The sequence below is a fragment of the Sus scrofa genome, chromosome Y, assembly GCF_054392235.1.
Source record: "Sus scrofa isolate SSC_HxYL_T2T_F1_AM1 chromosome Y, Sscrofa_HxYL_maternal_Yorkshire_Landrace_v2.0, whole genome shotgun sequence".
Classification (NCBI taxonomy): domain Eukaryota; kingdom Metazoa; phylum Chordata; class Mammalia; order Artiodactyla; family Suidae; genus Sus; species Sus scrofa.
Window position 1 is genome coordinate 10,101,254 of NC_139402.1, and position 12,893 is coordinate 10,114,146.

Here is a 12,893-nt window from a genome sequence, read left to right on the forward strand (position 1 = left end):
ATAAAACCCTATAGAATATATTAAATTGACCACTAAAACAAAGACTTTATGAAAAAACTTAAAATTTAACTAAAATTTCACTAGTAACTGGCTTATGAACATTTCTCAGCTGGAGTATTTTCTTAAGCAATCATAATCATTCAATTAAAAACACCACACTAAATTTCAATATTTAGAATAAAAGGCACTTGTCATACTGTGAATTTAAATTCATGTATCTTACATTTCATACCATCTAGTAAAGAATCATGAAATACTTCCATGATTTTTTAATATTTATAGTAAGAACTAGGTTTTAAATAAACACAATTAGCTCCGAAAACACAAGAACATTAAAGATACTGATTTTGGGGCAGAGTAGAGGTATAGGATTGAGTAATCAATATTTGGTTTTATCAGTTTATAAGTTAACAAGTAGCAGTGACTAGGATAACAGTCTAAAAGCACACAAAATTTAAAAGTGTCATAGTTGTCACTGTTACTCAGGCCATTCTCACTGAAATGTAAAAATAGTATTATACATCAGTTTGATATGGTAAACTGCTTCAAAACATGGAAACAAATACTTTTTTTCTCTACTACCTACTGAGACAATGGAAAATATAAGTATCTTATTAATTCTTATTAAATAGGCAGCAAAAACAAACTGCTATTTCACAACCCAACTAACTATGTAGTCATATGATGAATTCACTTACTAATGTAAATTGGTCATATATTTGCATCAGGTCCTCTATCTTGTACTCTTCTAGCACCACAAAATTGTCCAGATTTCCACTTGTTTTTCGTGCACAATCTTGACAATGTACTATGTAGGTCTTTTGAGAATTGCTTTCAGTAGTGACAAAAAGAAGATCAAAAACCTCCACCTATTTTATGTAAAAGAAAAAGCACTGAATAGAGATAGCTGACTTCATTTGTACACTGTTATATTAAGTATTGAATTCCACTTTAAAGAAAATGTGGATGTGATTTTTGGCTAAAAGCTGGGACTTAACCCCCATGTTGAATGTTTGAGACATGCGGTCTATTTTGTAGAACATCCAAAGACAAGGTAATGTTATATATTTAGAGACTGACCCAATTAAATTTTCATTATAATCACTAGTTACAGTTTAATTCAAAGTTTCATAGCCTCTTTTTATTTTACACAGAATATTAGTACCCAAGTAGAAAAAAGTGATAATTACTATTTTTTTTTTTACTTCTTTATGATAATATTCAGTGTTCTTGTTTTGGATGTTTGTCTCTCCTCACAAACTGAGCTCCATGATGGTTATAACTAAACTACTTATTTACTTCTGCACTTCTAGATATCACAGAGCAACAAAACAATAAAAATAAATTAAAAAATGTTAAAACAGAGAAAAATAGAAAAGAAAAAAGAAAAACAAGGCAACAAACACTTTTAATGAATATAATCAGATTACATTCAAGAGAAAGGAACTCACAAATGACTATCAAAAAGTTTTCAGTTCTGAGCCTTGCGTATTAAGGAAAATAAGCGAAAAGTGTAGGTAAATTTGTAATTAAAAAAAAAACAAAACAAAACCTAGAGAAACTACAGTATAAGAACTGTCAATAAAAACAATTACTCACAAAGTTACCATTGTGGTTCAGCAGTAGCGAACCTGACTAGTATCAGTGGGTTAAAGATCCGGCATTGCTGTGGGCTGTGGTGTAGGTCAGATGTGGCCTCGATCCTATGTTGCTGTGGTGTAGGTCAGATGTGGCCTCGATCCTATGTTGCTGTGGCCTGCAGCTGTAGCTCTGATTCAACCCCTAATCTGGGAACCTCCAAATGCCACACATGAGGCTTCCACTCACCCCAACCAAAAAAAAAAAAAAAAAAAAAAAAAAAGGAAGTTACCTCACAAATGCTACAGTAATGTGCTGGTTCATCATTTGTCCGTCCATGCCATATAACCTCTTTTCCTGCTGTAATAAGAGCTTCCCTCAATGTCTGACATTGCTTGAGAATTTTCATAAGACAATACCTATTGTGGAGAAAAATTGTGACAACAATCAATACTGCGAATTCTTAGCATGAATAACATACCAGAAAAAAAATAACTTTGTATCTGGTAGGCCTAACAATGTCAACACTGAAACATTAAAATCTGATACCTAATATTTGAACATAAAATTACAATTTTTTTTTTTTTTGGTCTTTTTTTTGCCATTCCTTGGGCTGCTCCTGCGGCACATGGAGGTTCCCAGGCTAGGGGTCTAATAGGAGCCAGCCTACGCCAGAGCCACAGCAACGTGGGATCTGAGCCGCGTCTGCAACCTACACCACAGCTCACGGCAACGCCGGATCCTTAACCCACTGAGCAAGGGCAGGGATCGAATCCTCAACCTCATGGTTCCTAGTTGGATTCGTTAACCACTGCGCCAAAATTACAATGTTTTAAGTCTACAAAAACACCTCTTATTTGAAGACACATTCTTTTTTTTTTTTTTTTTTTTAAGGGCCCCACTTACAGCATATGGAAATTTCTAAGTTAGGGGTCTAATTGGAGATGCAGCTGCTGGCCAACACCATAGCAACACAGGATCCGAGCCACATCTGTGACCTACACCACAGCCCACGGCAACGCCAGATCTCTGCCCTACTAAGCGAGGCCAGAGACCAAACCCAAGTCCTCATGGATACTAGCTGGGTTATTCCCACTCTGCCACAAGGGGAATTCCTAAAGATATATTCTTATTTTTTGTTTTGACTTGGGCAACTGAGATTGCTTCACTATGAACATCTTTGTCTCTATTAAAATAAACATTCTGAATTGCAGGTTGAACGTTTGATTACTGTAAGGCAAGATGGTACATATTTATATCTAAACACTTGCAACAGAACTATATATATACATATATATATAAAACTGATCTAAAAAATCTGAATTATGCAAAAATTTATGGATTTATTCATTACATGATTAGTTTAACTATATATAGCATTAATGGTAAAAAGGGTATTGCTTCAATTTTTTTTCCTTTTTATGGCCTACCTGTGGCACATGGAAGTTCCCAGACTAGAGGCTGCATTGGAATGGCAGTTGTTGGCCTACACCAAAGCCACAACATCAATCAGATCCCAGCCACATGGGTGATCTACACTGCAGCTTGCAGCAATGCCAAAGCCATCCTTAACCCATTAGCAAGGTCAGGGATCAAAGCTATACCTTCATGGATACTAGCTGGGTTCTTAACTAGCTAAGCCACAATGAGAAGCCTATCATTTCAATTTTAAGGTAGTATAAAATTTTATGGTAATATAATCTTATCTTTGGGTCCCCCTGCCCCTTTTTTTTCTTTTGCTGTCCCACAGTACACGGAAGTTCCACAGCAGGGATTAGATTCAAGCTGCAGCTCTGGAAACATCAGACTTTTGACCCACTGCACTGGGCCAGGGATTGAACCTATGGCCCAGTGCTCCAGAGATGTTGCTGATCCCACAACTCCACTATGGGACTCTGAATCTTTTATTGATATTAACACAAAGTATTAAATAATTTACTCTTTCCTTACACTAGTGCTAATAGCAACATAATGAAATCTCGCAAATAGTGCTAATTTTTCGATAATTTGCTGTCACTATTCAGACTTGTCTGACACAGTTTCCACATATTTAGGTCTTTAGCTCTCCTTTGAAGGCAGACCTGGACTAGGTGATCTCTAAGGCACATTTCAACTCTAAAATTATCCTAAAAAGCAAAAGTGATGTTAACATTTTTGGAGGGTATTAATCCTCCAGGATCAGGATCAGACTAGCCTGAAGCTCTTTGATACTGTGACTTGTTACTGACTTAGACATTGGAAAACAGCTGTTATTATTACATAAACTATTATTTTAAAGAAATGACATTATCAGTGTCTAAAACTATTTTCTTTATCTTTATATGGTTATAGTCTTTCCTTCCCATTAGACTATGGAATTTACCAACTGCAGAGGCTCATATCACTGAGGAGGCAATAATAAGAACAACAATTGGAGTTCCCATCGTGGCTCAGTGGTTAATGAATCCAACTAGGAACCTTAAGGTTGCGGGTTCGATCCCTGGCCTTGCTCAGGGTGTTGCTGATGAGCTGTGGTGTAGGCTGCAGACATGGCTCGGATCCTAGCTGCTGTGGCTCTGGTGTAGGCTGGCGCTACAGCTCTGATTAGACCCCTAGCCTGGGAACCTCCATATGCTGCAGAAGCCGCCCTAGAAATGGCAAAAAGCCAAAAAGCCAAAAAAAAAAAAAAAAGAGAGAGAGAGAGAGAGAGAACAACAATTATTATTATAATTGGCTCAGCCCAGTGGGATACAGGGTCTGGCATTATTGGAGCTATGGCTAGGATTCAATTGCTGGTATAGAAACTTCCACATGCTGCAGGTATGGCAGAAAGAATGGGGAAGGGAGGGACAAAAGGGGAGAGGGGAAAAGAGGAAGAAATGAAAGAAAGAAGGAAGAGGGAAGGAAAGAATGTAGGATTCAAGAGAACAAAGGTTTTGTTTTGTTATTTGCAGTAGGGCTGTAGCCAGGCATAAAGCATCCTGCACAGAGTAAGTACTTAATAAATATTTGATTACTAGCAAGTAAGTACATTCTACAATATGATAAATAATAGTGTGTTTAATTTCTCTTAATTTATATTTCCATTCTATTTGTCACATGACAGTTTAAACTTTATTTTAAAATTTAAAAATTAAAGCTCAAAGAAATAAACTGGAGTAATATTATTTTAAAGAATATATAAACTTACTTAAAAACATTAAAAGTATAACAATATTAAATCTAGAAGTTGCATGAAAAATTTCTAAAGTATCATATAAAATATTGCCTTCAACTAGCCTAAAGCAATTGTTGTGTTCAGTTTTTAAGAAACAAAGCTATGCCTTACCCTGTATTTGGATTTCAAAATAAAGAAAGCTTTGTATTGTGGTATGCTTTGCATATGTGTTTGAAGGAAGTGCCAAGGAAATAAGAAGTAAAAATTCAGTTCAGGGAAAAAAAATAAAACTGTCACTGTCTACTTTTTTTTTTTTAGAATTGAATCTGCAGCATGTGGACTTTACCAGGCTAGGGGCTGAATTGGAGCTGCAGCTGCAGTTTTATACCACAATCTCAGCACTGCAGGATCTGAACTCCATCTGCAACTTACACTGCAGCTAATGGCAAGCTGGATCCTGAAATTTTTTTTGTCTTTTTGTCTTTTGAGGGCCTCAGATTAGGGGTCTAATTGGAGCTGTAGCTGCCGGCCAGATCCGAGCAGTGTCTACGACCTACACCATAGCTCATGGCAACACCAGAACCTTAGTTCTTCCCATTTTCAGAAGGCTACAGCAACAAGAGAATAAAGAACAAGCAAGAACTTATTTATTTACATTTGTTTTTTAGCTGCACCTCCTTATGCCACTCATAAGTAAATTTTACCTTTTTGAGCTCCATTTTCACCATTTTAAAATGGTATGATAATCCCTCTTGCACTGGGCTTAGGTTAACACAAGACTTAGTGGCCTGACATATGTAAACTGCTATATGTAATAATATATAGTTTTTTATAATTTTATAAAGTAATAATAATTTATAATTATTTTATAATTCCATAAATTATTTTATTATTTTATAATCCCTTCATGAATGCTGTTTTTGTGAATAAAATGTTAACATTTTATTTTTCCACATGAAAGCATTGTTAAGTTTACAAGCATTGTTGTAAATGCAAATAAAAATTTGCAGGAGTTCCTGAGGAGGCTCAGATCTGGCATTGTTGTGGCTGTGGAGTAGGCTGACAGCTACAGCTCTGATTCGACCCCTAGCCTGGGAAGTTTCATATGCTGCAGGTGCGGCCCTCAAAAGACGGAAAAAAAAAAAAATGCAGAATTTTAGCATTTGGCTCTTTTGTCTTTTTAGTTTCTTTAAAGCATTTTTTCATACTGTTCGTCTGCCTAGAAAATGCCCCAATTCTCATTATTTCCCACATCTAAACTAAAACCTTTTTTTTGTGAAAAGTTTATAGATTGGTAAAAAAATACAAAAGCCAAATATTAACAGACAATACACTATGAACATTAAAAAAAGAATGACATAACCTTCAAGTGAAGGAGATTAAAATCATAAACGCTTCACAAAAAGAGTTTTCAGACAGACACTAGGTAAATGTGGCAGAAACTTAAATGGTAAAGTCAGGTAAAAATTCTATCAGTTTACTAATATTCTGCTTTTCTGGAGGGCTGGAAAAGTATACAATAAAATAATTTAATTTGTGTAAGGGGGTGGCATAGATGGGTTTTGTGGTAAAACTTACATTAAAATATGTGTACCTTGGAGTTCCCATCGTGGCCCAGTGGTTAACGAATCCAACTGGGGACTATGAAGTTGCGGGTTCGATCCCTGGCCTTGCTCAGTGGATTAAGGATCCGGCGTTGCTGTGAGCTGTGGTGTAGGTCACAGACATGGCTCGGATCCTGTGTTGCTGTGGCTCTGGTATAGGCCCGCAGCTACAGCTCCGATTATGATCCCTAGCCTGGGAACCTCCATATGCCGCAGGAGTGGCCCAAGAAATGGCAAAAAACTTCACACACACACACACACACACTCACACACACACACACAAAAGTGTACCTTAATGTGGAAAATACTGAGATTGAATAAACTAAAATATATGATCAGTGGATCTAAACTTAAAGTACTACTTAATACATTCTATTTGTGGTGCTCTAACAATGACTAATAGTCCAAAAATTTCAGTATCTCAAATCTTAGCAGGGATTTTTATGTATAAATCAGCTCCAGTTCTCAGTCACCCTTCTTAAGCAATAGAGCAATCCACCCACTAAGTATTGATAGAAATTTTTCCTTATTCTCTGAAGACTTCATTTTTTTTTTTTTTTTTTTTTTGTCTTTTTAGGGCCACACTTGCGGCATATGGAGGTTCCCAGGCTAGGGATCTAAATGGAGCTGCTGCTGCCGGCCTACACCACAGCCACAGCAATCTCTACCACACCTCACAGAAATGCCAGATCCTCAACCCACTGAGCAAAACCAGGGATCGAACCTGCAACCTCATGGTTCCTAGTCGGATTTGTTTCCACTATGCCACGACGGGAACTCCATGAAGACTTAAAATTCTAATGTGTAAAGGTCAAGCAATATCTAACTCACTCCTCTCCTTATTCTTTAGCCATAATCTCAGTGATAAGCACAATCCTCAAACAAAATAGATACCTCCCGTATCTTAATCATCAACTATATCCATTTTATTTGCTGTCTCTTGCCTACACTGTAGCAATCATGCTTCATGTCTATATTCTTCCTATATTTATTTTAATACTGTTGTCAACTGATTCAACTTGCAAATTTTTATTTCCAATATTAAAAAATTCTTCTCATTAGCAACTGTTGCTCATACCTGAAATATTATCTGAAATATTCAGCCAAAAAGTTTCTTTGACTATTATGAATGAACAAATGGAGCTTAACTGGAAAGATGGTTTTCATTTTTACCTACATCAGGAGAAATTTGGATCATCTGTAATATAAAGGATATGAGGGAACGTTTCCACAGTAATTTGTTAAAAGAGAAATTTGTAAACTGAGATTATTACAGTGATTTCTCAGGATTTAGGATTTTTTTTTTTTTTTTTTTTTTTTTGCTTTTTAGAGCCACACTCATGGCATATACAAGTTCCCAGGCTAGAGCCTGAATCAGAGCTAACTGACAGCCTACACAACAGCCACAGCAACACAGCATCAATCAGTCTTAATCCAGGTTAGTTTGGATTTTTGCAACTGTCTTCTAACAGTTCTTTCTAGGTCCAATATTCCATTCTACAATCCTTGTTTATATATATAAACACATATATATATAAACATATATATATATATTTTTTTGTCATTTTGTCTTTTTTCTAGGGCCGCTTCCTGGCACACTGAGGTTCCCAGGCTAGGGATTGTATCGGACTTGTAGCCACCAGCCCACGCCGGAGCCACAGCAATGCGGGATCTGAGCTGCGTCTGCAACCTACCTCACAGCTCACGGCAACGCCGGATCCTTAACCCACTGAGCAAGGCCAGGGATTGAACCTGCAACCTCATGGTTCCTAGTCGGATTCGTTAACCACTTCGCCACGACTGGACCTCCAGAGATTCATATTTTTATTATGTAAATTAAAATACAACCCACTTCCAAGTTCCTCCTGAGCACAGTGGATTAATGATCACGTTGTCTCTGTTCCACTGTTTGTTCGATCCCTAGCCAAGTGCAGGAGGTTAAGGATTAGGCATTCCCACAGTTGCAGAGTAGGCTACATATGCAGCTCAAGACTTAATTCCCAGCCATAGAAATTCCAAATGGCTCAGGTCCTGCTGAAAGAGGAAAAAGTATTTTCCACTCCTTTAAATCATAATAATGCTATTCTACAGCACACACATTAGTATCTAAACTATTTAACACTGCCTAATAGTATATTTATAACTATCAATTTAGTACCTTGTCAGTTTTGTGAACTTATAACCATAGCTATTCCTTTCCTTCTTTCTCCTACAGTCATTTATGTCCCATAAATATACCAAAGCTGTTCTCATTTTAAGTCTTTTCCTTCTTCTGGGGGCTTGAAATGCTCCAATCCTAGCTCTTCTTCTGGTTATACCCATTTTAAGGAGCAGGTCCCAGAAATTATGCTCTCAGGGGCCACTTTGGCAAAAGCAGCATTCTCTACCCATCTAACCAAAAACCAAGTCAGTTTGTAAAAACAAATTTTACTCAAGTTACTCAACAATAACTGGAGCTCCCATCATGGCACAGTGGAAATGAATCTAACTAGGAATCACGAGGTTGTGCGTTCAATTCCTGGCCTCGTTCAGTGGGTTAAGGATCCGGCATTGCTGGAAACTTTGGTGTGGGCTGCAGATGTGGCTTGGATCCTGAGTTCCTGTGGCTCTGGTGTAGGCTGGTAGCTACAGCTCCAATTAGACTCCTAGCCTGTAAACTTCCATATGCCGTGGGTGCGGCCCTAAAAAGACAAAAGACCAAAAAAAACGTAACTTATTTGCATGGAATTTGTCTATCTGGTTTCCACAATGTCAGAGATTTTGTTTTATACTCTACAGTACCCATTTTATTGCTAAGAACAGTGTTTGGCATGTGGCTTATGGTTCTCAAATAACAGCTGAGTGTGATTCATTCTGCATAATTCCTACTAAAATCTACAGCACTGAGAACAAACAGTACATTTTGGAACAACCTGTGAATATCCTCATGAATTATTGCTGAGGTAATGATCATACTGACCAGTGAAAATTTGTGAATTTTTAAGAGGAATTACTACAGTAGGTTGGAGTTTGAATAATGTTCTCTCAAAATTTTCTAATATATGACAAAAATGAAATTAGTCAATAGGTTAAACAGTGCATAAAAAATTATTTGGATAAATTTCTTAAAACAAGATTTTGAATAGACTCAGAATTGTTTAAAATTAGTTACTGCCGTTGCTGTGGTTCTGGCATAGGCCGGTGGCTACAGCTCCGATTGGACCCCCTAGCCTGGGAACCTCCATATGCCACGGGAGCGGTCCAAGAATTAGCAAAAAAGACAAAAAAAAAAAAAAAAAAAAAAAAAATTAGTTATTGCTATTTTTTATTTTATTTTATTTTATTTTTGGCTTTTTTTAGGGTTGTGCCCAATGGCATATGGATGTTCCCAGGCTAAGGGTCAAGTTGGAGCTATAGGTGCTGGCCTATGCCACAGCCACAGCAATGTCAGATCCAAGCCATGTCTGTGACCTAAATATCACAGCTCACAGCGATGCCGGATCCTTAATCCACTGAGTGAGGCCAGGAATTGAACCTGCATCCTCATGGTTCCTATTCTGGTTTGTTAACCACTGAGCCACAAAGGGAACTCCAGCCAGTACTATTTTTTAAGATACTGGCGCAGTAAGTTTGGGAGGCACTGTAAGACTTCCTCTCCCATTCACAAAATTTATGAACATTTATAGGCTCTGAAAGGACTTAGTAACAGCCAAACATACTGGTTTAACTACTTATTTAGTCTGTATTCTCCCAAATCCCTTGACCAGACTTATTTTTCATTAGTGATAGCTGGGGGAGTGGATTCTGGTGGGGTGTGGTGGGAGTGGGAATACGTAAACTGAAATTTGGAGACATTGTTAAGAGGCACTCCCTGAAAGTATGTACATGCAGACCTCAGAGACACAGCAGGTTCCAATCTATACCACTGCAACAGAGCAACTATCAGGATAAAGTCATACAATTTTCTGAAAAACACAAATGTTATGTTTACACTGTTGTAATCTATTAAGTGTGCAAAACCACTATGTCCAAAAAAACAATGTACATAACTTAAAAAAACTTCATTGCAAAAAAAAGCCAACCATCATCAGAACTGTCAGCAAGTCAATTTTTTTATAAAAGTAACATGAAATATCACTAATCACAGACACTGATGCCAAGTCTGTTGGAAGCATTTTTTCAGTAAAACTTGCCCATTTTGTACCTTATTTTGGAAGAGAAACTAGGCTAATAAAAGAGAAGTTACTTGAATATAGCTATTCAAATTGGTAATCTATTAAATTTGTAATGACTGGTTCAAGAAGATAAGAGGATGATTTAATTAAAATGGAAAATTTAAACACTATCTAAAATGCTTATTTCTTCATCAGATACTTATACTATCTAACTCTTACTCCTTGTGCTGCAGGCAGACTTTGAATATTGAAACTAAACCTGCCCGCCCCCCCCAAAAAATCCCCCTAAAACTCATTGAAGATGTCCTGGGACATCAGTTTGGTTAGCAAGGAAGAGGAAAGCACAGATGTGTGAGTTTAGCAGTAAAGAATCATCTATGCCTTCATCTCTCTCTATACCACAACAATCAGTGTATTTAGAAAGGAAGAAAACATATATTAACATGAATTCTTTTATTTTGTCAAGATTTCTGGACCACTTTGTCATCTGAATTCAACTGACATAATTCTTTTGGGAAAAAATATTATTTACTCAATATTCCCTATTCTCTTCAAAAAGAGGGTACACAGCAATTTTGTAAAATACTTACTTAATCATTTCAAAAAGCTTGGGATCTGAGATTTTGATATTTCGTGCCATATTCCAGGAAAGATGAACCATGGGTACCACTGACTTCACACTTTGTAGTTTGTTCCACTCGTACCGTTCCACTGCCAATTTATACTGGCAGGCTAGGAGGAAAAAAATTTTTTTAAGTTATAAAGCAATCCAAAGTAACAAAAAATATGAAACATAATCATTATTACCTGTGAGATGATCATTTTAACAACAATATCAAAAACCTCGACACAACTTTTATAATTTTACCATTATATAGCACTTATTAGGCACAAGGAATTGTGTTTGGCTGTTTTTATATCTTACTTCCTTCTTTTGAAACCTTACTAACTTTATCACTGTCATTTTTCAGAATAAAAGAAAGGCACTGCGAATTCAAAACACTTATCCAAAGTGGCAAAATTAAAAAAAGCAGAGCACAGGTCTCATTCAGATCTTTCTGGCTTCAAAGGCCAGATACTTAATTTTATTACTATTATTATTATTATTATTTTTATTTTAAGGGCACATGGAAGTTCCCAGGCTAGGGTTTGAATTGGAGCTGCAGTTGCCAGCCTACACAACCACAGCAATGCTGGATTCTTAACCTACTGAGTGAGGCCAGGGATTGAACTTGCATCCTGATGGATACTACCCAGATTCTTAACCCTCTGAGTCACAATGGGAACTCCACTTTATATACATTAAACAGTTTTACATAAGACTGTTCATTTTATGTACCAGATGAAATAAATGTCTAGAAAATAACCATCGTGCTTTGATTTTCCTCTTTATGAAAACATCCAACACTCTAAAATAATAAAAGTATATCCTCTATGTCTTCAGAAGTACATGTTTTAACTCCTAAAATCTGTTCTTGTATACCCATTTCTTAACTTTAATTCACTTGATGTACTAACCATGGAGATTTTTCTTAGGACACAATTTTTCAATTTTTATTGAGTAATTTTCTAATAGTAAGTATTAACTGGAGTTCCTATCATGGCTCAGCAGAAATGAGTCTGACTAGCATCCATGAGGATGAAGTTTTGATCCCTGGCCTCGCTCAATGGGTTAAGGATCTGGCATTGCTATGAGCTGTGGTTTAGGTCTCAGACTCAGCTTTGATCTGGCATTGCTATGGCTGTGGCACAGGCCAGCAGTTATAACTCTGATTCAACTCGTAGCCTGGGAATCTCCGTATGCCGCAAGTGTGGTCTTAAAAAAATAAAAAAAAATCAGGAAGAATTCTTTAAAATCTGTTACTTTATTATTTAAAACACCTGTAAGTGGGAGTTTGCCCTAGAGCAGCTTGGGTTCTGTGGAGGCATGAGGTTGATCCCTGGCTCAGCACTGTGGGTTAAACGATCTTGTGTTGCTGCATGTGTGACATACGTCACAGTCTGTGGCTTGGATTCAATCCGTGGCTTGGGAACTTCCATGTGTCATAGGTGCAGCCATAAAAAAAAAATTAAAATAATAAAATAAAATACCTGTAAGTGGACCAACATTCCAAGCAATATTGTTGCACCAGCCAACGGCCTGAACCCAATGAACAGTGCCTGCATTTATCCACACCAAATCTCCAGGTCTTTGAATAAACCTATATACAGGAACATTTGCTTCATAAAGATCTTCAAGATTGGGCCACCAAGAACTCATCAGGAAATTCAAATTATTTCTGTAAAGAAGAATAAATAATGTTAATGATTAAAGGTTTTTGTTTTTTTCGTCTTTTTAGGGCCTCACTCATGCCACATGACGATTTCAAGGCCAAGGGTTGAATTGGAGTTACAGCTGCTGGCCTCAATCACAGCCATATC

General features: G+C 37.0%; 1 protein-coding gene across 1 annotated transcript in view; it reads right to left on the reverse strand.

Annotated features, from left to right (window-relative positions):
• Positions 1 to 1,875: 1,875 nt before the first annotated feature.
• LOC110255320 (lysine-specific demethylase 6A) overlaps positions 1,876 to 12,893 on the reverse strand; it is a 177,118-nt gene continuing 166,100 nt past the window's right edge. Inside the window, 4 exon segments of the mRNA XM_085009005.1 lie at positions 1,876 to 1,936; positions 1,939 to 1,997; positions 11,063 to 11,204; positions 12,564 to 12,751. Of these exon segments, the coding sequence (XP_084865131.1) occupies positions 1,902 to 1,936; positions 1,939 to 1,997; positions 11,063 to 11,204; positions 12,564 to 12,751 (424 nt within the window). The 3' untranslated portion in view covers positions 1,876 to 1,901.